Source organism: Rhinatrema bivittatum, chromosome 12, assembly GCF_901001135.1.
Source record: "Rhinatrema bivittatum chromosome 12, aRhiBiv1.1, whole genome shotgun sequence".
NCBI classification, from domain to species: domain Eukaryota; kingdom Metazoa; phylum Chordata; class Amphibia; order Gymnophiona; family Rhinatrematidae; genus Rhinatrema; species Rhinatrema bivittatum.
The window spans coordinates 72,416,179-72,443,663 of NC_042626.1; the positions used below are offsets into that span (position 1 = coordinate 72,416,179).

The 27,485-nt window shown below is 52.3% G+C and overlaps 1 protein-coding gene across 1 annotated transcript in view; it reads right to left on the minus strand.

The window, feature by feature from the left end:
• RAPGEFL1 (Rap guanine nucleotide exchange factor like 1) overlaps positions 1–24,082 on the minus strand; it is a 42,554-nt gene extending 18,472 nt beyond the window's left edge. The window contains exons 1-8 of the mRNA XM_029572958.1: positions 23,758–24,082; positions 9,602–9,680; positions 9,128–9,278; positions 4,102–4,199; positions 2,883–2,995; positions 1,696–1,863; positions 1,239–1,336; positions 681–803 (exon numbers count right to left, since the gene is read on the minus strand). Of these exons, the coding sequence (XP_029428818.1) occupies positions 681–803; positions 1,239–1,336; positions 1,696–1,863; positions 2,883–2,995; positions 4,102–4,199; positions 9,128–9,278; positions 9,602–9,680; positions 23,758–23,956 (1,029 nt within the window). The 5' untranslated portion in view covers positions 23,957–24,082. The remainder of the gene's footprint in view (positions 1–680; positions 804–1,238; positions 1,337–1,695; positions 1,864–2,882; positions 2,996–4,101; positions 4,200–9,127; positions 9,279–9,601; positions 9,681–23,757) is intronic.
• Between the last annotated feature and the right edge of the window lie 3,403 nt (positions 24,083–27,485).

A 27,485-nucleotide genomic window follows, 5' to 3' on the forward strand; every position in this document is an offset into this window, starting at 1 on the left:
CTTTTCACGAAGCTCAAGCTCGGCTTCGAGACGGAGCTCACAGCTTACCCCATCCCTGCTCTTGTAACTGTAGAGTACTTGCCAATCTTATCCTTGTTTAAGCCCTGGCTGGCAAGCCAAGCCATCTTCGCACCACCCTTGCCTGCATAACTTTCAGAAGTGTCTGTAAGATCTGGGTCTGCCCCCCTGAGACTGTGGCGTTAACCTGTCGTGTGCCTGCCAGAGGTTCAGCTGGCTGCCCTCTGTACTGAGACAGGACCCAGATTGTCTAGGACAATCCAACTGCGGAGAAATCAGCATAAGATAAGCACTAAATTACTCCTTTAAACTGGGGCAGGACATTGGCGATGCATCTGATGAGCACAAGTTAACTTTGAGTTAAATGCAGGGGGGGGTTGTAATAAGAGTGATTTACTCTGTTGAACTAGAAACTTAAAAACAATTATCTACCATATAAAAAACCCACTGTTTATTTTATGCCTCTACAATAAAACTCATTATTTACCTGTAAAAAGGTGTGGATATTCTGCTCCCAGGTAATCTGATTTTAATGTCAGATAATCCACAACTGAGGAATTCCTTACCGTGGCAGTTACTCCTACAAGAGGCAATCCCTCCCCGCCCCTCTATTATGCAAGCATGCAGGTATCAATGAAAGAGGAGAGCAAAAGGACACTGACCTCGTGGACACACCTGAAGAGCTCCCAGTGAAAAGCTGACAGGTGGGTGGCAACGTCTTCTGCCTCCAGCCCGTGAATCTCGGTGTCTCCTGGTGAGATCTGGATCTCCTCCGGCAGAGGGACCTCGGGGGAGAAGGGGAACAAAACCTCTGTAATCAGATCCCCTTTATTACAACACTCTCCCCCTTTAGAGCGAATCACAGTCTCCCCTCCCTGCACCCCTACCCCCAGCAAAATAAAAATTCACAAGCAGAGAACTGGCTCCCAGCATAATTGTTATAAAGAGGGAGCTCTTTATAGAGGACTGACAGTGAATACATTTACAGAGTCCCTGGCCTCAAGAGCTTACAATACAATGAGGAGCACAGGCAGATTTGAAAAGCCAGGTCCATGAGTGTCACAGCTCTGTTATGTCCCCAAGGAAACAGGTTTACATCAGGAACATGGACAGATTCAGCTTACTGTTTTTAGTGGGAAGGGGGTCCCACTGACACAGGCTGCAAGAGAGGGGGTGCCATCGCTTTGTCTCTTTTTACAAGCTTCAGGACAGGTTCTTACCAAAGATTCAAGGTTGTCTTTAGTGCAGGCGAAAAGATGGCTATTTATCCCCAGCGTTGTAAACACACAATCTTCATCTGGCTTCAAATTGACTTTCTCTGAAGGGGAAAACATGAAAAGTTTGAATGTGCACTCTTTTGGTTTGCCGAGACCGGCACCACAGCTCAACCTCCACTGCACCCTCATGGCAGGGCTGAATCCAAGGGGAGTGCGGCACTACCCATCAGAAGGAGGTCTCCTGCCCACCATCTTCCCCTGTCCCCACAGCCAATGAAGCCATAGTGAAACATGGACTGTCCACCTGCTTCATTTTAACTCACCAGAGATACGATTGCTTGGATGGATTTGCAGAGGTGATTGTTTCCTTGTTATTTCACCACATGCATGTCCCTGACTGCTGCTGCCAAGCAGATTTACTTACAGAGCTATGTAATAAAAATGCCAACATGATTCCTACCTCCTGAGGACGCCACAGCCACCAGGATGAGCGCCTCGTCCCGGCCACTGGGCTCCTCGGAGTACTGTAGCTTCTCCGAGACAGAGGTCAGGATGTCTTCCACTGAGGCCGACAAGCGGCTTCGGATTGTCACGTACGAGTGGTCCGGCATGTAAACACGACAGAAAACTGCACAGAAAGTGAGGTGGGGGAGAAAGACCAACATTGATGAGAAACTGCAGAGAACTGAAAGATAACATACCGGGGACTGATGGCTAACCCCAGCAACTCTGCTCTTTAGAGAGCTTTACACAATAATTTAACATGAAAAAGCAGCTTTCTTTGCATTTTACATTTCTTTCCTGATAGCGTCTATCCTGGAAACCAGGCTCTGTTTGACTGAGGTCAATCATCCCTGGATCAGATCATTCAGCCATTGGTCCAGAGCTCCAGATACCCCACCACCAACCACAGAATATAATTTAATATGATTTGTCTGATAAAGTTATTCTACTGTCCAAAGTGCTTTATAATGAAAACAATAGTGCTGTAAGGACAGGGGCTGCTTGGTGTAGAAGGAAATTAACTTCCAGGAGGGGCAGTGCACAGGAAGACTGTTCCCTCAACCTCCATGGCCATATCTGAAGACAAGATTTCCTGTTTCACATTCTCTCTTGCTAGGTCTTGTTTTAGCACATATCCAATGGCCTTAGGAAACAATTGCTTTGAAGTTTCTCCCAGCACAACAATTCAAGCACTAGAACATCTTGGGGATTTTCATTTAAAAAAAAATTTTTTAAGCCACCTGCAGTCTGAGCCTTGAGAGAAGAATCCAAAATCCAGCAAGAGAGGAATTACACATTCTGCTGATTGAAGTGTGGAGCGAGCGTCTAAACCCTGACTCTAGGCTCTGGATCAAAGGCTCAGGATCAAAGACCGCCTCGAAGAACAGAGGCGCTAAAGACCCAGGCAGGAAGAGCAAAACTTCAGCTTTTCCGTAAATTCAACGCGATTCAAGTAAAACAAAAGCCAGCGAGATCTCCTCCCCAGCCTGACAGCTCCCAGTCACTGAGAGAGGCAACGGGAGTCTCCTGCCAAGACTCCTAGGGTCGCTTTCCGCGAGGCACCCCCCCCCCCCCCCCCCCCCCCGAGAGGGCCCGGCATGTCACCGTGCCGATCCAAGACCTCCCCTGTCACATTCAACTCACTTTCATCTGAGCCCCGGAAGGCCACCCTCGGCTGCAAGCAGGAGTCGATGCGTCGGAAGTGCCGGAAAAGGGGCTTCACCGGTTTTGCAGGGGCTGTGCTCTCCTCGGTGACCCTGCGGGGAGGATGAGAGCGCAGCATGAAGGATACAAAGTTTCCGCTATGTCTCAAAGCGCCCTTTCCTGATCCCAGCAACACTGAGGCCCTGCCGCAACTTTGCTATAGGGCAATAACATAAGAAGTTGCCATACTGGGTCAGACCAAGGTCCATCAAGCCCAGCATCCTGTTTCCAACAGTGGCCAATCCAGGCCATAAGTACCTGGCAAGTACTCAAACATTAAATAGATCCCATACTACTGATGCCAGTAATAAACAGTGGTATTCCCTAAACTTCTCTCCCACAAACTTATCCAACCTTTTTTAAACCTAGGTACACTAACACCCTCAATCACATCCTCTGGCAATGAATTCCAGAACTTAATTGTGCATTGAGTGAAAAATAATTGTCTCCAATGTTTAACTGTGCTATTTGCTAACTTCATGGAGTGTTCCCTTTTCCTTGTATTATCTGAAAGAATAAATAACCGATTCACATTTACCTGTTCTAGACCTCTGATGATTTTAAACATCTCTATCATATCCCCCCTCAGCCATCTCTTCTCCAAGATGAACAGCCCTAACCTCTTCAGTCTTTCCTCATAGGGGAGCTGTTCCATTCCCCTTTATCATTTTGGTAGCCCTTCTCTGTACCTTCTCCATCGCAATTATATCTTTTTTGAGATGCGGTGACCAGAATGACAGGAAACCTAACTTGTAACCCATGCACTTTTTAGTTTGTTGTTGTTATTTTATATTTTATTCTTAGTCTGATTTGTTTTACGTTATCAGATTCCTATTGATTATGTTTTTATATTTTTATGGCTGATTCATTGTAAACCACTTAGAAAGTTTGATAATGCGGTATAAGCATTTTTTAAATAAATAAGTGCACGACTGGAAAGTGTCTGTGTATGTTAGAGGAGAGGCTCCTTCCCTCAGTGCACCTGCTGGAGGGAGAAAGATTCAAACTCGGGTAACCCTGCACCAACTTCAGGAGCCTCCATTTCTACCCCTGCCAGGCTCAGTCATGGACCCTCCTTCTCCCTCCACCCCTTCAAATATGGCGGTTCCATGCCCGTGTCTAGGTGAGCCCCCCACCCAACCCCCAATCAGAGCCATACCTGAGCTGCGCCGTCTCCAGCAGCTGATGAAGCTTCATCACCACCTCTTCTAACTCCGGGTAAAGGGGCACATCCTTCATCACCAGCAGGTACAGGTCCTGCAAGCACAGACGCCTCCGTTGGCATGAGGGAAGCTAACGTCAGTACCAGGGGTTCCACAGCACCCGGTGAAAGGGGGGGGGGGCAAACCATCCAAAAGCTTTCAGACCCCCGAGCTAGAGGAGACGGGGGCAGCAGAGGAAAATTGGTTCTTACCTGCTAATTTTCGTTCCTGTAGGACCACGGATCAGTCCAGAGTGCTGGGTTTTGCCTCCCCACCAGCAGATGGAGACAGAGAAAAACTTGAAGAGTACCCCTCTTAATTTGGAGCGCCACCTGCATCTCTTCAGTATAAAGAATATCCAAGCAAAATTAACAATAAGATCAAACCAGGAGCAAACATGGATCAAGCAAGTTTATAAATAGAGAACTGTTAACTTCAGCTAGCAAAGAAATTGATGCCAAACAGTGAATTAGAAGAAACCTGTAGCCTTCTTCCATAGCTTTCTACATAATGAAGTACTGTCATAGAGGATTATCAGGTAAGGACCAATTTTCTTTCCCTGTACGTATCTGGATCAGTCCAGACTGTGGGATGTACCAAAGCTTCCCTAAACAGGGTGGGACTACAAGAGTCCCACTCGAATGACAGCACTGCCAAAATCGCCAGCATTCGGAGCCTGGATGTCCAGGCGGTAATGACAAGCAAGGTATGTATCGTCTTCAAGGTTGCCGCTCTACAAATTTCTTGTGGCAATACCAACTGACATTCAGCCCACGAAGCCGCCTGGGAACGAAGCAAGTGGGCTTTCAACCCTTTCGGAACGGGACGACCATGACAAATATAAGCCAACGAAATAGCTTCCTTCAACCACCTAGCTACTGTCGCTTTAGATGCCTTCTGTCCTTTCTTAGGCCTGCTCCACAAGACGAACAAATGATTGGACATACAAAAAGGGTTAGTGACCTCCAAATAAAGCAGCAGTGTCCTTCGAACATCCAGACTTCTTAACTCTTTGGCATGAAGAGCGTCAGGAGAGGTATCTGAAAAGGCTGGGAGTTCTAAGACTGATTGACATGGAAAGACGAAACCACCTTTGGTAATAAGGAAGGTACCGTTCTACGAGAAACTCCCGAGTCAGAAATCCACAAGAAGGGCTCTCTGCAAGACAGGGCTTGGATCTCAGATATCCAACGGGCCGAGAAGATAGCCACCAAAAATACTGTTTTCAAGGTGAGGTCTTTTAGTGTGGCCCTCTTGAGAGGTTCAAAAGGTGGGTCACACAAAACTCTCAGTACCAAATTAAGATTCCACGAAGGACACACCGATCGGACTGGGGGATGTAGATGCTTCGCCCCCCCCCCCCCCCACCTGAAGAAAACGAACCGCATCTGGATGCGAAGTGAGAGACTTGCCATGAACTCTACCTACCAGAGAACCCAAGGCAGCTACTTGAACCCGGAGGGACTTGAAAGACAAACCTTTGGCTAAGCCCTTCTGCAAGAATGCCAAAATATGCGCTACTGGCGGAAAATGGGGGAGAACACCCTGCTCCCAACACCAGGACTCAAAACCTTTCCAAACCCTGATATAGGAAAAGGAAGTAGTGGTTGTCCTAGTAATCCTTTCTTCCTTAATCGCCACTTTTCAAATGCCAGGCCGCTAGACAAAAGCGATCTGCCTGGTTGAAAAATATAGGCCCTTGACAAAGCAAATGTGGAAGATGTCCAAGCCTCAGGAGATTGACCAGGTCGGCAAACCACGGATGCCTGGGCCACTCCGGTGCCAACAGAATCACCCTCCCTGGATGCACCTCTATCCGGCGAAGAATCTTGCCAACCAGAGGCCAAGGAGGGAAGACGTAAAGAAGCACTGAAGGTGGCCAGGGGAGCACCATTGCATCAACTTCTTCCACCCCGTGCTCTCTTCTGCAACTGTAGAAGCGAGGAGCCTTGGTATTCTGAAACGTAGCCATCAGGTCTAAGTAAGGAAGTCCCCACCTGCGCGATATGAGGTCCATCGCTTGGTCGGAGAGCTCCCATTCCCCCGGATCTATCCTTCGCCGACTTAGGTAATCTGCTTGTACGTTGTCGGTTCCGCCAATGTGAGATGCTACTAGAAGACCAAGATGTTTCTCCGCCCAGTCCATGAGTATCTCCGTTTCTGCCGCTACTGCCTGATTTTTGGAGCCGCCTTGATGGCTGATTGTAGGCCACAGTTGTCACATCATCGGATAGGACTCTGACTGCTCAGTTGCGAAGAAGAGGACGAACGTGCCTGAGCGCCAAGTGAACAGCCCTGGTCTCCAAGCATTTGATGGACCAACTCACTTCCTCCACCGACCATAGGCCCTGGACAGACTGGGACTGACAGACTGGCATCTGTGGTTACCACTATCCATTGTGGAACTTCGAGGTCCACACCTCGGCTCAGGTTTTCTGGGACAAGCCACCAGCCAAGACTGCACCTGGCGGAATCAGTGAGAGGTAAGGGGGCTTGAAACTCCTCAGACTTTGGATCCCAGCGGGCCAGTAACGCTCGTTGCAATGGTCTCATATGCGCAAAAGCCCAGGGAACCAACTCAAAGGTGGATGCCATGGACCCAAGAACCTGCAAATAGTCCCAGGCCATGGGCAGAGAGAGAGCCAACAGTCAACGGACCCACAGCAACAAATTGTCGATCCGCTCCGGCGGGAGGAACACCTTCCCCCGACTGGTGTCGAACCGAGCACCCAAAAACTCCATGGTTTGAGAGGGAAGAAGCTTGCTTTTGGCCTGATCGACAACCCATCCAAGAGATTCGAGAAGACTGAGGACCTTGAAGACTGCATCTTCGCTGAACTCCCAGGACTTCGTTCGAATGAGCCAGTCGTCCAAGTACCAGGTGCACCAGAATACCCTCTCTTCACAGGGCCGCTGTGACAACTACCATTACCTTGGTAAACGTGCGGGGCACTGTGGCGAGTCCAAAAGGCAAGGCAGCGAACTGAAAACACTTTCCGAGAATATTGAAGTGAAGAAACTTCTGGTGAGCTTTGCGAATGGCTATATGCAAGTACGCTTCCGTGAGATCCAAGGAAGCTAGAAATTCGCCGCTGCATACCGCCACAAGGACCGAGCGTAGGGTCTCCATTCGAAAATGCGGAACTTTGAGCGTTCTGTTGACTCTCCTAAGGTCAAGAATCAGCCAGAAGGATCCTTCCTTCTTGGGAACCACGAAGCATCCACTTTGGGAAACTTTTAACAGGTCCAGGGTCTCTTCAGGCAAGGGGTAAAGTTTGTCCATAGCCCGACCCACATGCAGCCCAGCCTCAGGCACATCCCACTCTCTAGTCATCAATTCCTGAACCATGGGATGAAAATGAAATGTTTTTGCTGGACTGCACAAGCCCGCTAGAACCAGGTCCACCGAACCCTTGGGGAGTACGCTTTGCGGAAAGTCAACTGAGTTCCGAAAGGATCCATGGTATTAAAGGATCCAATTCCTCCCTTTGAAAAAGACAAACTATTCTAGGGTCGTTGCCCTCAAGGTGAGATGGCTTTCCCAGTTCTTCCTCAGGTTCTGTTCCCGAGGGAGGAGGTGGGAACAGAGAGGGCTCTGAAGATCCAGCGGGCACCCGGTCCAGAGGGTTAGAACCGCCCGAAAGGGAGGAGCTCCGAAGTTTCGCAATGCAAAGGGAGATCTGGGGGTCCTGGTGCTTAGGTAGCTTCTGGGGGGGCCCCGCAGGGCGCCCTAAACAGGAAGGTTCAGAATGTTGTGCTTGAGTGGCCAGAAAAGCTTTGTGCATTAAAAGCACAAAATCCAGAGAAAATGAATTATCTCCGCCCCCTTCCTCCACCAGGGGGATCAGGCTATGGATCCAAAAAGTCCTGGTCCTGGTCAGAAGGATCTTCTGGACTGGCCGGCCCGGGAGACAAATCAGGGGGAGGAAAATCCCCTCCGCTCATGGCGCGGGCCCGGGCTGCTAAAGAATCTAAAATGTCTGCCGTTACCACGTTAAGCTGGAACGGAGGAGCCAGAGGCTCACGAGGAGCAGGGCGTTTAGGCACTGTGCAGGTCTTAGTAGCAGGCTCTGCTCCCCGATCCGAGCTGCCTTCATCCCTGGAGAGGCAGCGTGAGCAAAGACCTGCGCGGGAGAGGCGCGAAGCCGACTCTCCACAGGCAACGCAGCGGGTAGGACGCAGCCCAAGGTAAGCCTAGAGAGGCACGAAAAAGAGCCGCGAGTAAAAGGGAAGCCAGCAGCGAAAACAAAGACGGCCTGCCGGTAAGAAAAAAACTAAAGAAACAGCCGGATTACCTAAAACTAGAACGAAAGCTGACAAGCTGCTTCCTGCTCGTTTGTTTATTTTAAATTTTCTTTTTTTTTTCAAAAGTGGATCGGGGAACAAGGAGAGGGGACAGGGACCGGGCCACTGGTATCTCCACCCCAGGCGCCTTACCTGTAGGGTCACCAACCCCAGCTCCTGAGGGGATAGTCCAACTAGGACCTGCCTACCCCTGGGAGGATTAGGGAAACTTGCTTGATCTGGTTTGCTTCCTATATATATATATATATATATATATATATTTTTTTTTTTTTATTTTTTTTTTAAAGAGATTCACTTAACCACACAGAAAGGTCAAGCCTGCAGGGATTACCACCACCATCTGCTGGAGACAGAGAAATACTGAAGAGATGCAGGTGGCACACCAGTTTAAGAGAGGGTGCTCTTCAAGTTTTTCTCTGTCTCCATCTGCTGGAAGGAAGGCAAAACCCACAGTCTGGACTGATCCGGGTACGTACAGGGAACTCCGTGTCTGCACCCTCCGTGTTACATTAAATGCACTCTGGGCTTCGGTCAGCGAGCGGGAAGCCCTTCGTGTGATTTCAGGAGCCTGAATGGTAAATTTCTGCAGGAGTGGGGCTGGAAGTGCACTGGTGCTTCCCTCACCGGCGATGCTTCCAGTCCATTCTTACCTGCCTGCGCTTACTGGGGAACCTTTACCTTGACTAACTTGAAGCTGCTTTCCTCTTCCTGTAAGATGTCTTTGTAGGTCTCCATGAAGTGCAGCAGAACCGCCAGCACCGCCCGCTTTCGCTGCAGCAGCCCACTCTGGTCCCAGCAGGGGGAGGAGTAATCGCTGGTCCCCAAGAAAGTAAAATGGCCATTAAGGAAAACAAATACGTTAAAAAAACGCAAATCGTGTGGGCAACAAGGCTGCTGGGAAGGGGGCATTAAAGTCATGGAGGGCGAGAGGGATACGGGAGCACTCGCACGCCAATTCCATGCTCTGCCCTAATCTCAAAACCCCTGGAAAATATTGGCCTCCCCCAACTCCGTGCCGCTGGCTTTCAGGTCAACGTCCAGTCTTCGCAGCAGGGGGGGGGGCTGAGATCAGTAATGTTCTGGCACCTCTGGTGACTCACAGCACCCAATCCCGCCCCAGAGCCCCCAACTCCCCACCCCCAAAAAGGATATTGCTGCTGCAGCTCCTGAAATAACTTCTCCGCCGGCAGGAAGAGCGAATGGGTGAGGATCAGATCGTCCAGGAACACGTCTGGAACAGAGAGGAGATGATGAGAGGAAGCATTAAACGCGTGGCACAGCACCTGAACAGACCTTTCATCTCCCTCCAGTCCAGGAACGACGAGAAAATCTCCCGGCCCTGAGGAGTGCCAGCACGCCGGGAGTTAGGAGCAGAGGCTTCCAGTGCCACGGCGCAGGTCACTGGAGACCACGTAATTGAATAAAACACCTGCCTGTCTGTGGCTACCTCTGTGTGTGAGTCTGCAACCTTAAACACCAGAAAAGTCAGGGCCGAAGTAACATAGGCAGGTGCTCAGGGAGCCCCCTGCTGAAAGCTCCTGTCCCTGATCCTCTGCCCACGGGTGCAGCCCCGAGAAAAGTGACGGGCAGGAGAGCAGACATGCAACATACAACGTGGAACCCAAATTCCCAAGGCTCAGGGTCCTCCATCCTCTAAAGCCCTGAGGTAGGAATACAGCTGGGGAAGGTGAAAGCAGGGGGCAGGTACGGGCGCTGCCAGGAGCACTCGCACCCTACAACTCCTGGATTAGGAGGCTTCAAAGTAACCTGGCCATGGGACAGCGCTGCCCCCCCCTGAGCTGACAAGAGAAAGAGAAACAGAGCAGGGCCTGCAGGCACAGACCCTGAGCTGCGATTTCCTTAAGAGGCCTGCAAACAGCCAGCCAGACCTGCCAACCAGCCTATTAAAAAGAACTTAATTTCCGATTCACAGCCATTTAACATGCATTAGGGCTCTGTAAACGTACCATGGGGAAAGAACAGTCTTCAACTACTGGTACTACCTCTTATGGCTGCTCTAGTGCTGCACAACGGAGCCAGCGCTGCACAGAAACACAGACACGACAGTCCCTGCTCAGCAAAGTCTACAATCGAACCAGGAGAAGCAGGCGGGGCAAGAGACTTTGCAAATTTCACGTATTTGAAAAATGGTTAAAATCAGCAAGGCTACGAGCAGGCTGGTAAGAAAATTATTATTTACCTGCTAATTTTCGTTCCTGTAGTACCATGGATCAGTCCAGACAGTGGGTTATGTCCCCAATCCAGCAGATGGAGTCAGCACAAGCTTTGAGGGGGCGTATCCATATATACTACTACCCCCTCTGCAGGAGTTCAGTATCGAGTATATCAAAGCCCGAGTAGAAAAACCGAACCCCTTAATGGATCAAGTAGAAAAAGGAACCGGCAACGAAGCCGTGCAACTATAATAACTAGAACTGCAAAGATCCTACCAACGGGTAGGAAGCTATATAAACACAGGAAGACAACCTACACAGTAAGACAACCTGTGGGGAACTGCGAGAAGCAGTAAAAGCTGAAGACGTTAGAAAGGACAGCCACAGAAAAGGAGCCGAGCAGGCAGAGAACCCAGACGCGGTGGGCGTCTGGACTGATCCATGGTACTACAGGAACGAAAATTAGCAGGTAAATAATAATTTTCTTTTCCCTGTACGTACCTGGATCAGTCCAGACAGTGGGATGTACCCAAGCTTCCCTAAATCGGGTGGGGTCCTGCGAGGCCTGCTCGGAGAACCTACTCGCCAAAAGGCCCAGAGACTGGAGAGGCGAGAGGTAGGCGATAGTGCCTCGAGAACGTATATAACGATTTCCAGGTGGCTGCGCAACAGATTTCTCGAGAAGAGACCGAGCGAGCCTCCGCCCAGGAGGCCGCCTGAGAACACGTAGAGTGCGCGACAATGCCGGGTGAGGGAGACCGCCCCACCCCAATGTAGGAAGCCGCAATGCCAGCCGTCAGCCATCCGGCAATCGTCGTCTTGGAGGCCCGGGACCCCTTCTTGGGCCAGCCCTAAGGACGAAGAGATGGTCAGACGTCCAGAAATCATTCGTAGCTGCCAGATAGAGACGCAGAGTGCGCTTGACATCCAAGAGTCGTAGAGACTTCGGCTCGGAAGACGAGAAGGACGGCAGTTCCACCGTCTGATTCACATGAAACGCAGACACCCCCTTCGGGAGAAATGATGGAATGGCGTGGAGGAAAACTCCAAAGTCGGAGAAACGCAGATAAGGTTCTCTACACGAGAGTGCCTACAGTTCCGATATGCGACGAGCGGAACAGATTGTCACCAGAAAACACTGTCTGAAGGGTGAGATCCTTAAGCGTTGCACTCCTCAGTGGCTCGAGGTTGAGACTCCAGGAGGCCCAAGGATCCCGCAACGGAGGCCGCAGGTGTGGGACACCCTTGAGGAAAAACGAACAATGTCCGGGGGCTGCCGCAGAGAGCCCCCATCGCGCAATAGCGAACCAAGGGCGGCCACCTGGACCCGTAGGGGATTATAGGCGAGCCCCTTGTCCACCCCCGCATGTCGGAATTGAAGGATGTAAGGAACAGAAGCCTTAGTTGGGCCCGTGTTCTGGCTGGAACACCACGCCTCGAACACCTTCCAGACTCGAACATAGGCTACCGACGTCGACGTCTTTCGCGCACTCAACAACGTGGACACTACTGCCTCCTGGTAGCCTCGGGGCCAGAGGCGGCGCCTCTCAAAAGCCAAGCCGCCAGGCAGAAGGATTCTGCCTGCTCGAAAAATACTGGACCCTGATGCAAGAGGCGGGAGAAACGTCCTAGTCGTATGGGTCCATCGAGGACCAGCTGTAGCAGGTCCGCAACCCAGGGACGCCTGGGCCATTCTGGTGCGACGAAAACCACAGCCCCCTGAAGAGCCTCTATTCTGCGGAGTGTTCTGCCCACCAGTGGCCACGATGGGAATGCGTAGAGAAGGAGATGGGGCGGCCCCGGGAGCACTAGGGCATCGACTCCCTCCGCACCTCGCTCTCTGCGGCGACTTGAAGAAATTGGGAGCCTTGGCGTTTTGCGTGGGACCCCATCAGATCCAGGTGGGGGGTCCCCCACCGATGGACAAGCAGTTGCATCGCATCATCGGATAGTGACCATTCCCCGGGATCCAGTAGTTGACGACCGAGGAAATCCGCCTGGACGTTGTCTACCCCTGCGATGTGCGAGGCCGCCAGGCGGACCAGAAGCCGCTCTGGCCACAGCATCAACATCGCTGCCTCGAGCGCGACCTGCGGGCTGCGAGTGCCTCCTCGTCGGTTGATATAGGCCACGGTGGTTGCGTTGTCGGATAATATCCTGGCCTCCCGGTGCCGAGGAAGTGGCAGGAAGTGTCGTAGAGCCAGTCTGACCGCTCTGGTCTCCAGACGATTGATGGACCATTTCGACTCCACCTCGGACCACGTCCCCTGCGTGGAGCTGCGGTCGCACACGGTTCCCCAGCCGCCGAGACTGGCGTCGGTGGTAACTACCACCCAATTTGGGAGATCGAGGGACACGCCGCGAGCCAGATTCGCCGGATCCAACCACCAGCTCAGACTGTTCCTGGCCGCTTGCGGCAGAGGGGGAATCACCTGGTAGTCCTGCGAGAGCGGTTTGCAACAGGAGAGAAGAGCTCTCTGTAGAGGTAGGAGGCGCGCAAACGCCCAAGGGACCATGTCGATGGTGGAGCCCATCACCCCCAGGAGCTGAGACGGGTGTCGAAGGTCGCCCCCAAAAGTCCAAGCGCTGCGAGGGCACGAGGGAGCTCATGGAGAAAATTCACCACCCATTCCAGGGACTGCAGGAACTGTACTACCCTGGCCACCGCTGCCTGTCCGTGGCGGAAAGACTTCGCTCGAACGAGCCAATCGTCCAGATAAGGATGGACTAGAATGCCTTCCTTCCGAAGGGCAGCCGCCACCCCTACCGTGATCCTGGCAAAAGTGCGCGGAGCCGTCGCCAACCCGAACGGGAGGGCTATGAATTGGAAATGCTGGTCCAGAATCTTGACCCTGAGAGTACGCTGATGTTCCCGGTGGACGGGAATGTGCAGGTAGCCCTCCGTCAGATCCAAGGAGGCTAGGAACTCCCCCCGGTGCACCGCCGCGATCACAGACCGCAGTGTTTCCATGCGGAACCGGACCACCCGGAGGGACTTGTTGGCCTCCCTGAGATCCAGGATGGGCCGGTAGGAACCGTCCTTCTTTGGCACCACAAAGTAAATTGAATAATGGCCCAAGTCCACCTCTCAGAAGGGCACGGGCGCAATAGCGCCTATCTCCTGACGCCTGTCCAGCCTTAACTGCACCGCCCATCGCTTGGGACCCGATCCGCAGGGGGAGAAGATGAACCGTCCCTGCGGAGCGCGGACAAACTCCAAAGCGTAGCCGCGTCCTATGGTGTCCAGGACCCACTGGTATGAGGCGATGTGCGCCCACTCCTTGTCGAACAACGCCAGCCGACCCCCAAGTCTGGGAACGGCGGAGTGGGCGAGCCTGACATCATTGCGAGGACTTGGGAAAGGGAGGTCCCGTCCCGGGGCTGGAGCGGGCGGGCCGGCGCCCGCGAAAGGAGCGCGACCAGGGCTGAGACCTGGGGGCGGAGGGCCTGGAGGCCGCCGGACTGTAGTTCCTGTAGCGTCGTTGAGCCCTGGCTCTGGTCCGGGACGAAGAAAAATGCCCTAGAAGACCGGTATCTGTCCTCTGGCAGACGATGAACCGCCTTTCCCCCCAGGGACTTGATGATCTGATCCAAATCCTCCCCAAAGAGGAACTTACCCCTGACAGGCAGGGAGCCCCGACTTGACTTGGAGGACGTATCCGCCGCCCAGTTGGGAGCCCCGACTTGACTTGGAGGACGTATCCGCCGCCCAGTTGCGAAGCCACAGCAAACATCTGGCCGCTACCACCGAAGCCATGGATCGTGCCAGCACCCGAAACAGGTCGTACGAGGCATCTACCCCGTACGACACCGCTGCTTCCAGCCTATCCGCCGGGGCGGCCTCCTCGGGAGGAAGGGCCTGGGAGGTGAGGAGTTGCTGCACCCAGAGGAGGCTTGCCCGCTGGGCAAGGGAACTGCGCATCACTGCTTGCATACCCAGCGTGGAGACCTCGAAGACCCTTTTGAGTAAAACTTCCAACTTGCAATCGTGCGTATCCCGCAGGGCCGCGCCTCCCGTCACTGGGATCGTCGTCCTCTTCGTGACCGCCGACACCGCGGAGTCCACCTTTAGTGCCTAGATCCAGGAAAATTCCGGCAGTGGATACAACTTTTCCATGGGCCGGTCGAGGATGGGAAAGCCCGGGCCCTCGGCCGAGGAGCCGCCAGGACCGGATCCCCCTTCTTTGACGAGGTGACAACCGCAGGCGCTACAGGCGCGGGCGGATCCGGCGGCGGACCCAGATCCAGCTCCTGGATAATCAGCGGGATAAGGTCGTCTAGCTCTTCCGTCCGGAAGAGGCGAAGCGGGCGCGGGTCATTCCCTTCCGGCGTGGAGTCCGCCTGGTCCATGGCCGCAACATCAGGGTCAGAAGCCGCCGGGCCTGGCACCGCTCCCCCCGGCCCCGGGGGGGAGGTCGCGCCCGGACGGGGGTGGGGGCCCCCACGCCCGCCAAGACGGGGGGGGCCTGAGAAGCAGTCGCCATCCGAGGAGCCGTAGCCGGGGGAGGCCCCGCAGGTGCGTCCAGCCCCTGCAAATATGCCGCAGAATAAATTCCGGGGAAAACCCCGGCCTGCCCGAGGGGGCCCCGGACGAAGGAGAGGCCGTGGTACCCTGCCCCGGCGGACCCGGTTCCGGTACCAGGGTCGGTGGGAAGCCGTAACCGCATCCCTATCCTCCAGCGCTCCCTGAGTTCCCTCAGGGCGCTGTGTGTGTAAGATGGCCGCCGTTCCCGCCAGGAATGGGGGAGGGGCCGGCCTACGCTGCCCGGGCAAACTGGAAAGGAAGGCAAAATCGGCGAGGGACTGCGAGGTGCCCTCCTCCCGGGAAGGCACCGAGCGTCCCCGCAGGCTGAGCAGCCGACGGCCGCGGCATCGGAAGCGCGTGGCAGCAGAAACGGCATCGAAAAACAGCCTCAATTAAGCCTTGAGCCTCGGGGGGGCCACGAGAGAGCGAAAAACGGCACCGCGGGGGGGCCCGGTCGGCCTGCACTGCCCGCCGGATGAAGCTCCAAGTGCCGCGGGGGGGCCCTCCTGGCCGCACAACCCGCCGAGACCGTCCTTCCTGCCTGCCACAGCAGCCCCTAAGGAGCTGCAAAATGGCCGCCGGCAAGAAATTCAGCGCGGAGAGGCCGGCTCCACCGGCATCCGCGAGGCACCGGAGGTTGGAGAGCTGCAAAGGAAAAGAAACACAGCAAATCCAAAACTTACCCCGTCCAAAACGCAGCACAGGCAAGAGAGAGGACACAGAGGGTAAGAGAAAAACAGCTCTCTAAAAGAGAAACTTTTTTTTTTTTTTTTTTTTTTTAAATACAACAACTTGATCCAAAACAAGACAAGTAGGCAGAAGCCAAAGCGAAAATCAGAAAGAAAAACACAGGGAAAAACCTATAGCAATGGGAGAATCCCAGGATACCCTACTCGCATCTGCTGGAGTCAGAAGATACTGAACTCCTGCAGAGGGGGTAGTAGTATATATGGATACGCCCCCTCAAAGCTTGTGCTGACTCCATCTGCTGGATTGGGGACATAACCCACTGTCTGGACTGATCCAGGTACGTACAGGGAACAGGGGTTAAGGTTTAAAAGGAGCCTCAATGTCCAAATGAGGTAGGCAGGGTGGGAGAGGGGTCAAAGGCTGAACACCCCCTGGGCTGCCTCACCATGAGGGTGCTACTTGTATCAGCCAAACCTCTTATACCTGGAAATCCCGGGGCAGAAAACAAAGAAGCATCTGCCAGGGGCTTCTGAAAGCGCGTTACTCCCCCCGGGCTAGGTTACCAATGCCCAGACCTGACTAGAGGAGCACTCTTATTCTAATAAGATGCTGTCACTGAACTTCCCTGCCCACATCTACTTTACATTCCCCTGGAGTCCAGGAACCAAACCCTCATGCTTCACCCGCCTTGGCTGCACTCTTATCATCTCCTGTCTTTCTAGCCCCTCTACAACTAGTTTGCATCTCCGTGCTGGGTGGACAATCACTTCCATTGGCTGAATAACAATATAGGTCAGGCCATGGCACGCTACTTACCTGCCTGCCACCAGCCCAGGATCCAGTTGGGAGATCTGATGATTTTGCAGGGGACTTGGGTATATTGGGTGAATTCTCAGATGCGGAGAATGCCAGAGACATCAGCCAGATGTCTCCTCAACTCCGAGCCCCTTTTCCCCGTCTCTGTGCCACGCAGCGGGGGGGGGGGGGGGGGCGGGGGCTCTCTATCGTACAGCTGGGCTGACAGTGGCCACTACTTCAGTGAAGCGAATATTAATCAAAGCTGCTCGGCTTCACTAAATTACCTACTGGGTGGAGCTTGGGGAGTGACGCTCGTTCTCATAGCTGTTTTAATTGAATTTGGAATTCATCTGTCTTTCCAAGGTTAATAACCCATTCAACACAAAACACACCAACAATGCAAACATACACATAACTGTGCAGACACAAACAATCAATACCATACCCAATAAAAAAATAACACAATATGCCAGCCATATACTGTCCTGACAGAGATAAAATAGCAAACTCTAAAAAGATCCCCAATCCCGAATAATAAAACAATTCACACAAGGGAACAACCTTATCAACAGAAGTCACTGCTCAGAAAAGTGAAAAACTCAAAAGAATGGGAGAAATTTTGAAAAAGCCTTAAATAATAAGGTCCTGGCAATTCACCTCAGGCATTATCTCAAAAGTAAAAGCGATCCATGCCCAGAAATTGCTCGGTTTCTACTTCTGGCCAGCCGGGCCCCCTCTTTCAGTGGGAATCGGATGTCACAGTGGGGGAATTCTACTTTCTACCTTCAGATCCAGGCAAGGGAGAGGCCCGGGCAGTGCCACCGCCCTGTCCATCTGGGACAACCCAGGACCAGTCCAGCTGCTGCATTTTTGGGAGGATCTGGAATGATTTGTTTGGGAGACCAAGATAAAGTATGTTCCAGCAGTCAGGACGCCGCTGAAAACAAGCTTGAAGATAATTCTTAAATTAGGAAAGGCCAGTGGCACTGGGAGTCGCCCATGGCAAGTGAAGAGTCTAACACGATGGCTAGGATTTCACTTGTCGTGCTGGAACCAAACAGGTTCCTGCCACTGCTGGGCACATGCCAATGGTGGGCACAGATCATCCAGCAGTGATGTCATCACCATCTCCGTGCTAAACCCTTTCAGAAATCCCAACCATGCAGGATCCAGAAGCCAGCAAAGCTATGCTGGGTTCAATCAATTTAGCAACGAGGCGAATAAGCTTGCACATTCTGAGGTATCCAAAACAGCTCTCTTTCTTTTTAACAGCAGCGGAAGAGCAACACATGTACAGGAACCTGCCTCCAGCTTCAGCAAACAGCCCTTTCCTACTTTCTTTCAAAGCCCGCTGTGCTCTGCTATTCTGCCCCATATTAACCTATCGATTGCACATCTGTCCCCACCAAGGGGCGAGAGCCAACCTGCCTTCTGTGTCTCCAAGGCCAACACTGCCTCCCCATCGAACACTACAGAGAGCTGTGGTCAGGGACTCGCCTAGCGGTGAAGCAGCCCAGTTGTGCTTCACAGCACGCCTGTCAACCCAGCAGGCTGTGCGGGATATTGCCACCTTCTCCCCTGCACAGCCCATGCTAGTCCCATCCAAACCTGCTTCCAGAAGAGCTGACCCTATTTATTCTGTCCCCTAGCCTAGAAGCAGAACCCAGTCCCCTGCAGTGACCCCCCCAGCCATGCCCCGGGCTGTCGGCGAGGCTCTGGGCCCTGCGTGTTTAGGAAGCACCAGGGGTGATCAACTGGCTCCAAGATGGCTCAGATGACTGGGAAGACCCAAAGACTGGGGACAAAAAGCAGCAAATGAAGCAAAGATCCAAATGTGATACAAACAGACCCTGGTGTACAGTGTAAATCACTGGGCAGAGCTCCATGTCCTACTGAAAGCTGGCTCAGGTGAGGGGATGAAGCTTTCCAGTACAAACATTATTGCAGGAAGGCTGCGCCAACTGGAAGAACCTGCCGGCTGACTGCCACCAGCTTCAAGCTTCTTCCATTCTGTTTCAGACTTCAGTACAATTCAAAACCTTGGACTGAAGTCTTCTGAGCCTCGTCAGAACAGCCCATTGCATGGGGATATTCAGCACACACCTGCCACAAATGAGATTCTCAGCTCTGTCCCACAGAGATTCAGTTCTGTGCAGAATTTTTTGCACACCACCAAATTCCACAGAAGATAGGCCTGTGCCCATGGCAACTTTATTAGGGTCTGATTTATAAAACTGCTTTCCCCCCCCCCCCCCCCAAAGGGCCCACAAGGGAAGAAATCAGCTTATAAATAGTCCATTTGTCATCAAATCAGGAAAGCAACATTTTCTCCTATGATCCTGGGTAAACAGTATACACAAGTTAACCTGATTCTTTTGAGCTAGATCAGGGGTCAGGAACCTATGGCTCGGGAGCCAGATATGGCTCTTTTGATGGTTGCATCTGGCTCGCAGACAAATCTTTAATAAAAAAGTAAAAATCTAACAAAATCCCCCACCCTCCTGACGCCCCCAAGACCTCCAAAATTAATTTACTACAACCCCCACCCTCCTGACCCCCCCCAAGACCTGCCAAAAGTCCCTGGTGGTCCAGGAGCGGTCTGGAAGCGATCTCCTGGACTTGGGCTGTCGGCTGCCAGTAGTCAAAATGGCGCCGACGGCCCTTTGCCCTCACTATGTCACTGGGGTCGACCAATGGCGACGGTAGCCCCTGTGACATAGTAAGGGCAAAGGGCCGGCGGCTGCCAGTAATCAAAATGGCGTCGACTGCCCTTTGCCCTTACTATGTCACAGGGGCTGCCGTCGCCATTGGTTGACCCCAGTGACATAGTGAGGGCAAAGGGCCGTCGGCACCATTTTGACTACTGGCAGCTGACAGCCCAAGTCCAGGAGATCGCTCCCGGACCAACAGGGACTTTTGGCAGGTCTTGGGGGGGGGGTGTCAGGAGGGTGGGGGTTGTAGTAAATTAATTTTGGAGGTCTTGGGGGGCGTCAGGAGGGTGGGGGGTTTTGTTAGATTTTTACATTTTTTATTAAAGATTTGTCTACGAGCCCTGGACCCCCGCTGAATCACCAGGGACTTTTGGCAGGTCTTGGGGGGGGGGGGGTTTAGGAGGATGGGGGGTTGTAGTAAATTAATTTGGCAGGTCTTGGGGGCGTCAGGAGAGTAGGGGGTTGTAGTTAGTATGGCTCTCATGGAATTACATTTTAAAATATGTGGTGTTCATGGCTCTCTCAGCCAAAAAGGTTCCCGACCCCTGAGCTAGATACTCCATCCATAAGCCGCTCAGGAAAACCATTAATTACTAAAAATGTAACGTGAAGGATAAGACTCTAGTGGGTTCCATTCTTGGCCTTCAAAGGCATTCCCAGCCCATGGAAGACTGAACGAGCCACATCCTGCTCTCAGCCACTGAAGGCCACTACACACATGGGAGGATACAGGGAAAATGATAAAAGCCATGTGAGAAGGAGTACAAGGGGATCAGGCATGATGGCTCCCTGATGAGCATCAGATGGTCAAAAGCCAGGTTGCTCATTGCTGGGTTGTGTTCCACCATCTGCAGGAAAGCTGCAAACCAGGGAAGCCCGAGTTCAAATCCTGCTCCTTATGACCCTGGGCAAATCACGTCCCCCTCCATCACCTCCTGTACAAACTTAGAGCCTGATTTAAGAAGGCCATGGGAAGCTTAGAAAACCAGGCCCTTACACTATAAGCTCTGTGGGGCAGGAATCTACCTAATGTACCTGAAATCCTTGAGCTTGAGTCATTAAACCCAAAATCCAAATCTAATGCTGTCTGCGCACGGATAAACCAGGTGAGATTTTATAGACTTTCACCTTCTTGATAAAACTCATTCTAAAAATGTCTGCTGACAATTTACAAAAAAATTATTTCCATGACACATGAAAAAACAATTGTGTGATGCTAGTTAGAGTCCTCTCAGTTACCAAACTTTCAGAGAATGTAGAAAACTTCAGAAAGCAATTTTCTTGAAGACAATTTTGAGAAAAAAAAAAAAGAAAGAAAAATGTTCACTTGTAAAGAGCCAAGAAAAGCAGTTCCCAGACACCTGCTCCTCTGCCTTAGCAGCCTGTCTACCAGCTGTCCCCCAAGCCTGCAGACTCACTTCTTAAAACTGGAAGCTACTTCAAGGAAAATCTGTAAGGAAGTGTTTTTGCCACGGTTCTTCGGTCTGTCTTGGCCCCACTCCACCACTCACCACGTGACCCTCAGCAATCATACATATGCCAACCGAAGGATGGAAGCTCTTCAGCCCAGGGACTTCGCTGACCCACTTACCGAGCGCAGAACACACTGGGCTAGAGCAGCACAAACAGACCTTGCTAATGGTGCTTGGGGGGTAAGGTCTATTAAGGCACAAGACATCATCTCATCGGGACCTCAAAGTGAGTGCAGACGAGCGTGAATCCTGTGATGCCCGGCAGATTCTCAGCCGGGTCCATGTTAAACCCAAACAGATTGTAACCCGGATAAACTCAACCTTGAAGCTGTACGGATTAACAGGAGTCCGAGATTTCCCGATGCAAGGAGAGGAGAATCGCATGTGATCCGGGGAGGCCGTCTAGCCTTCCCTTTCATCGGGTGCCTGAACCTACACTCTTGGCAGACAGGCAGAGCAGGAAAAAAAAACAAAGCAGTGAAATGAGAAAAAGGCCAAGCCCGAGCTCTGAAGCGGTGCCAAAGAGCTCAGTACAGCCGGGACGCTGCAGCCTGCACCGAGCAAACCCTCCCGCCCACACGGGGATCGCAGCACGTGTCAAGCCAGGGCCAAAGTCCTCCCTCCTCCCACCACGGGCTAGGAGGGGGCCGATTGGCCAAACTATAACCACGTGCGCTCTGCGTGACGTCACCCACAGCTCACGGCCGGTAGGGACCAATGGGATCCCGGGTCAGGCCCCCGGGGCGCAGACCGCGGGAGAAGCGGTGACCTCACAGGAGTCTTCCCAGCCCCGCCCCTCAGCCCTAAAGACTTCCCCCTTTTCTGGCAATGTTTGTGATAAATGGAGCCCAAGGGGCCAAACCACTGGGGGTGCAACGCCCTCCCTAGACACAGAGCCGGGCCTTACTCAATACTGTGCCCACAGAGCTGGCCCCCATGGATCAAGCCCTGGTAGGTGACCGGCACTGCCCAGTCCTGTCTCCATGACCTGCTCGGTACAGCTGGTACCCAAGAACTGGAAACAGGGAAACAAGGGAAAGTGATCAACCTGCAGTGCCCGGGACTGCGGAATGATGCCCAGCATGGGTGCACGATGTACGTCTCACCGGACACCACAGAGCACAAGCATCCCCCCATCATTCCAGGGCTAAACGGTGGGAAAATGCCCAAGAGCCGGATAAAGCCTGCCCAGAAGCAGCAGCAAGATATATGAAGGCCAGGATCCCTGAACCTGGGGGCTTCCCATCCCCTCTCTCCACCCCCGATTAAATGGCTGCATCAGGCCAACATCGGCTGGTTTGCTTCTTTGGAATCTCCCACTGAATCCTGTGCTTTCAGGACCAGGGGTGCATCAAGAAGGGGAAAGCGCTGGCCTTGATTCTTCTTTGGAAATTGGGTGCCACAGAGATGACGCGCTAAAAGGGACCATAAAACTGCACCCGCTGCTTGTGCGGGAGCGGACGCTTCGACTCCCCCCACATAGACATAGCCACGGGAAGACCTCTTTAAAACGCGCACTTTTAAACGGCCTGAAGACGGTCATTTTCAGACAGGGCAACTACCGGGTAAATATAGACTTTCAAAATAGCCCTCCAAATAGGCAGAGCTCATATTGCCCAACTCAATTATCAGGGTCTGAAGGCTAGCAATAGGGCTAGTTACAGATTAACCGCACATCCACAGTCTCTGCCTTAAAGCTCTGCTGCTGAAGTGATAGAGAAGGAGGGGAGGGGGGGTGAGCAGAGAAGATTCCGACTGACACCCCCCCCCCCCTCACTCCAGCAGAGGTCTGGCTAGGCAGGAGAACTGTTCTGGTGCCATTTGCTGAGCCTTCTGCCAACACTCATCACAAAAAGGCCTCTGACCCCCAACCTCCATAATCAAAGCACCACCAACTCACCCCAATCCCAGCACTGACCCCCCAAGAGTGGGTCACTGTACCAGGGTTACCCCACCCTTATCTCCCCACCCCCAGCCTTGACCTAGGATTACCCCCACCCTTACCTCCCCAGCATTAATCCCTGACATGGGCTCACTGTACCAGGGTTACCCTCACCCCTACTCCACCCTCCCCAGTACAAAGCTCTGACAGGGGCTCACCCCTGCCTCCCTCTCCCCAGCACTGACTCCTGGCAAGGGATCACATCACCAGGGTTATCCCACCCTTATTTCCCCAGCAATGTCCCCTGACATGGGCTCACTGTACCAGGGTTACCCTCACCCCTACTTCCCCCTCCCCAGCTCTGACCTCTGACCCGTGACACCAGGAAATTGTGTTCCTTACTATCCAAGTAAGAGATGCACTCACAAGACCTAACATCTCCTTTATCATTTGTGAGCGTCCAAAACGGCTCAGACCCCTCAGAAATCCCCTCCAAAAGAAACATTTTCACTGCTTCCATGACAAAAGCTGAATAGCGAGGAAGGAACCGCGAAATAAGTGGGGCTCAGGGGGGACCTCTAGGTCTGCTCTCATTTGGAGAGGATCCCCCCCCCCCCCAATATCCGTACAACACAGAACAGGGGGGGTGCTCTTCACCTGTCCTGCCCAGAGACCCCGCAATGGCAGAAAGTAGAAGCAAGGCCAAGCTCACCTGCCTGCCCCTCCTTCCATCCATTCACATCCTTGATGGGGGGATAAGGCGGGCAGGGTAGGCCAGGTCCCTGTGGATGGAATGGCGGAGGGGGTAGCTCCTGGCCGCTGGGTATTTGTGGGGGGGGTGAGGAGGGTATAGAAGTAGCCCCCCCCCCTTACCTGCGAGGGATCCCTGCGTTTCTGGGGCTATGGGGGGAGGGGTTCAGGAGTTACAGGGTCAGGGGATGCGATGTTTGTGGAGAGATCGGCCTTGGAGGGCCAGGGACAGAGGAGGTTACAGGATCGGGGGCTCCCTGTGCAGGAGGTCATGGGGTGGAGGATCGGGTTACCTCGCCTCCTTACCTGCGGCCGGGCAGGGCCGGGGGGCCCCCAGAAGCTGCTCCAGCAGGCGGCCCAGCAGCTGTGGCGGGGTGTCCGGGGGCCCGAGGCTGAGCGGCGGCTCCGGCTCCTTCAGGCCGGGCAGCATGGGGGGGCCGGCGGGGCGGCGCGACCCGGCCAGCAGCGAGCTCTGCTTCTTCAGCAACTTCTCCAGCGGCTTCATCCGGCCCTCCTACCCCGCCATGCCCGGTGCCCTCCGACGGCCCGATCTTCTCTCCTCCCTCTCCTGTATCTTGCAGGCTGCCGTCTCTCTCTCTCTCTCTCTCTGCTCTGTGTGTCTCTTCCTCCCTCTGGATCTCTCTTCTCTCCCCTCCCTCCCTCCCGTTCGCCTGCCTCTGCTTCGCTTGTTTCGCCCTCCTCCTCCTCCTCCTTCCTGCCTGCCTGTTCCCCCTCTCTCCTCTTCCTTGCTGGATCGCCAGGTAGGGTTGGATTCTGCCTGGCTGGAAGGGGAGGAAAGGTAAAGGGGTCCCCTCCTCCGCCCCAGGCTCCTCCTACCTCGTCCCGCCCCCGCCCCAGGCTCCTCCTACCTCGTCCCGCCCCCGCCCAGGATCCTCCTACTTGATGGTTTTCTGGCTCGGGGTTCGTAGCAGAGCGGGAAGCCAAAGGAAGGACTTTACTGTGACAAAGCAAGAGGCAAATGAATGGTAAAGAGGGGGCGGGAGGGAGAGGTGAAGGCTCCGGAAGGGGGCTGCAGGAAAGATGCAAGGGAGAGGCTCCCCTGCTTATTAACTGTGAGCTTTATTGCATCCCCCTCTCCCTCCAGAGCTGAAGGTTATAAATATCCTCCAATAAAGAATAAGGTGAACTTATATCACACTGCACAGCCAAATCTGCTTTGGGGTCAGAGCTTTTTTTGCAGAAGACACATGCAGCCACCTCTGGGGCACAGGCGCCTTGGCAGCCTGTCTGCAGCACGTGGACCGGCTGATGACAGGCGCAGAGGACAGAGGGCGGCCCAGCAGGATGAGTGTTCAGAAGTGCTGGAGCTGCCCTGGGGAGCCATCTGTAAACTTTCCACATTCCTGCCCTGGAATCTGCGCTTCCGTATTCCAGCATGGGCCAGAACGATTCATTGTGAAATAAAGAGCCCTGACCCTCCAGGGGATGCACTGATTGATAAAACCCTGCCTATAAATATAACAGCAGCAAGGCTTTCTGTCAGCCAGCCCAGAAGAGCAAGGCTGCTGTCCCTATTTTCCCAGTAAAAAAATCCAAGGAGCAGAGCTGTAGCCCTAGGGGGAGAGTCACCACCATGGCCCATATCTGACCTCAGTGGGAATGGATTTCCACTTACCTGGGCATTAATCTGCAAAGCTACTTAAAGCTTTGGCAGAAGGATGGCATATATGTGCAGCATGGTGCCAAAAATGTGGGCCAGCTCCAGCCTGCACTGGGCATAGCATGAGCTGCTTCCTGACATGGCCACGCTGTAATACAATGTAACTCCACACCTCACTATCAGCAAAGAGTCACAGCATGAACACAGTGTAACACAATGTAACTCTATCTGTGTAACAATATGTAACTGCACCTGTCAGCCACAATGTAACACAATGTAACTCTGTCTGTTAGACACAGTGTAATACAATGTATATGCACATCTCATTATCAGCAGAGTCCACAACACGACCACAGTGTAACACAATGTAACTCTGTACCTGTCAGCCACAGTGTAACACAATGTAACTCTGCCTGTTAGACAGGGTAATAATATGTATCTTCACATCTCATTATCAGCAGAGTCCACAACATGACCACAGTGTAACACAATGTAACTCTGCACCTGTCAGCCACAATGTAACTCTGCCTGTTACACAAAGTGTAATACAATGTATCTGCAAATCTCAGCCATTGTGTATCACAATGTAACTCTGCACCTCACTATCAGCAAAGACTCCAAAACATGACCACAGTGTAACACAATGTAACTCTACCTGTTAGACACAATGTAGTACAATGTATCTGCACATCTCATTATCAGCAGAGTCCACAACATGACCACAGTGTATCACAATGTAACTCTGTACCTGTCAGCCACAGTGTAACACAATGTAACTCTGCCTGTTAGACACAATGTAATACAATTTATCTGCACATCTCAGCCATTGTGTAACACAATATAACACCACACCTGTCATCCACAGTGTAACACAATGTAACTCTAACCCTGTCAGCCATTGTAATACACAAGGTAACTCTGCACTTGTCAGCCACAGTGTAACACAATGTAACTCTAAACATATCATCCACAATGTAACAAAATGTAACTCTGCCTGTCAGCCACAGTGTAACACAATGTAACTCTAAACATGTCCTTCACAGTATAACACAATGTAACTGTGCACCTGTCAGCCACAGTGTAACACAATGTAACTCTACCTGTTAGACACAATGTAGTACAATGTATCTGCACATCTCATTATCACCAGAGTCCACAACATGACCACAGTGTATCACAATGTAACTCTGCACCTGTCAGCCACAGTGTAACACAATGTAACTCTAAACATGTCATTCACAGTATAACACAATGTAACTCTGCACCTGTCAGCCACAGTGTAACACAATGTAATTCTGCACCTGTCAGCCACAGTGTAACACAATGTAACTCTAAACATATCATCCACAGTATAGCACAATGTAACTCTGTACCTGTCAGCCACAGTGTAACACAATGTAACTCTGCCTGTTAGACACAATGTAATACAATTTATCTGCACATCTCAGCCATTGTGTAACACAATATAACACCACACCTGTCATCCACAGTGTAACACAATGTAACTCTAACCCTGTCAGCCATTGTAATACACAAGGTAACTCTGCACTTGTCAGCCACAGTGTAACACAATGTAACTCTAAACATATCATCCACAATGTAACAAAATGTAACTCTGCCTGTCAGCCACAGTGTAACACAATGTAACTCTAAACATGTCCTTCACAGTATAACACAATGTAACTGTGCACCTGTCAGCCACAGTGTAACACAATGTAACTCTACCTGTTAGACACAATGTAGTACAATGTATCTGCACATCTCATTATCACCAGAGTCCACAACATGACCACAGTGTATCACAATGTAACTCTGCACCTGTCAGCCACAGTGTAACACAATGTAACTCTAAACATGTCATTCACAGTATAACACAATGTAACTCTGCACCTGTCAGCCACAGTGTAACACAATGTAATTCTGCACCTGTCAGCCACAGTGTAACACAATGTAACTCTAAACATATCATCCACAGTATAGCACAATGTAACTCTAAACCTATCAGCCACAGTGTGACACACTGTAAGTCTGTATCTGTCAGCAAAGAGTCTGCAGCACAATCACGGTATAATACAACGTAACTTTGTGCCTCACTATTAGCAAAGAGTCTGTCACACTTCTCCTCTACACTTTTGCACCAGCTTTTTAATTTTGTCTTATAGCTCACTCGTGAATTATATCCTGACCATGTAAAATGTGTGTGTGAGACACAGGAAACAGAGCAGGCACAAGAAAAGGAAGACAAAACACTGGGTGAGAGATCACAGTGCATGCATTTGTATATTTGCTTACACATGAGAATGGTTTGAACATGTAGCCCACTAAAAATGAGAGAGAATGACAACATTGATCCAAGTGGCAGGGTCTTGTGGGCCATTCTTCCACCTTACCACTGCCCTGGCAGGACCCTCAC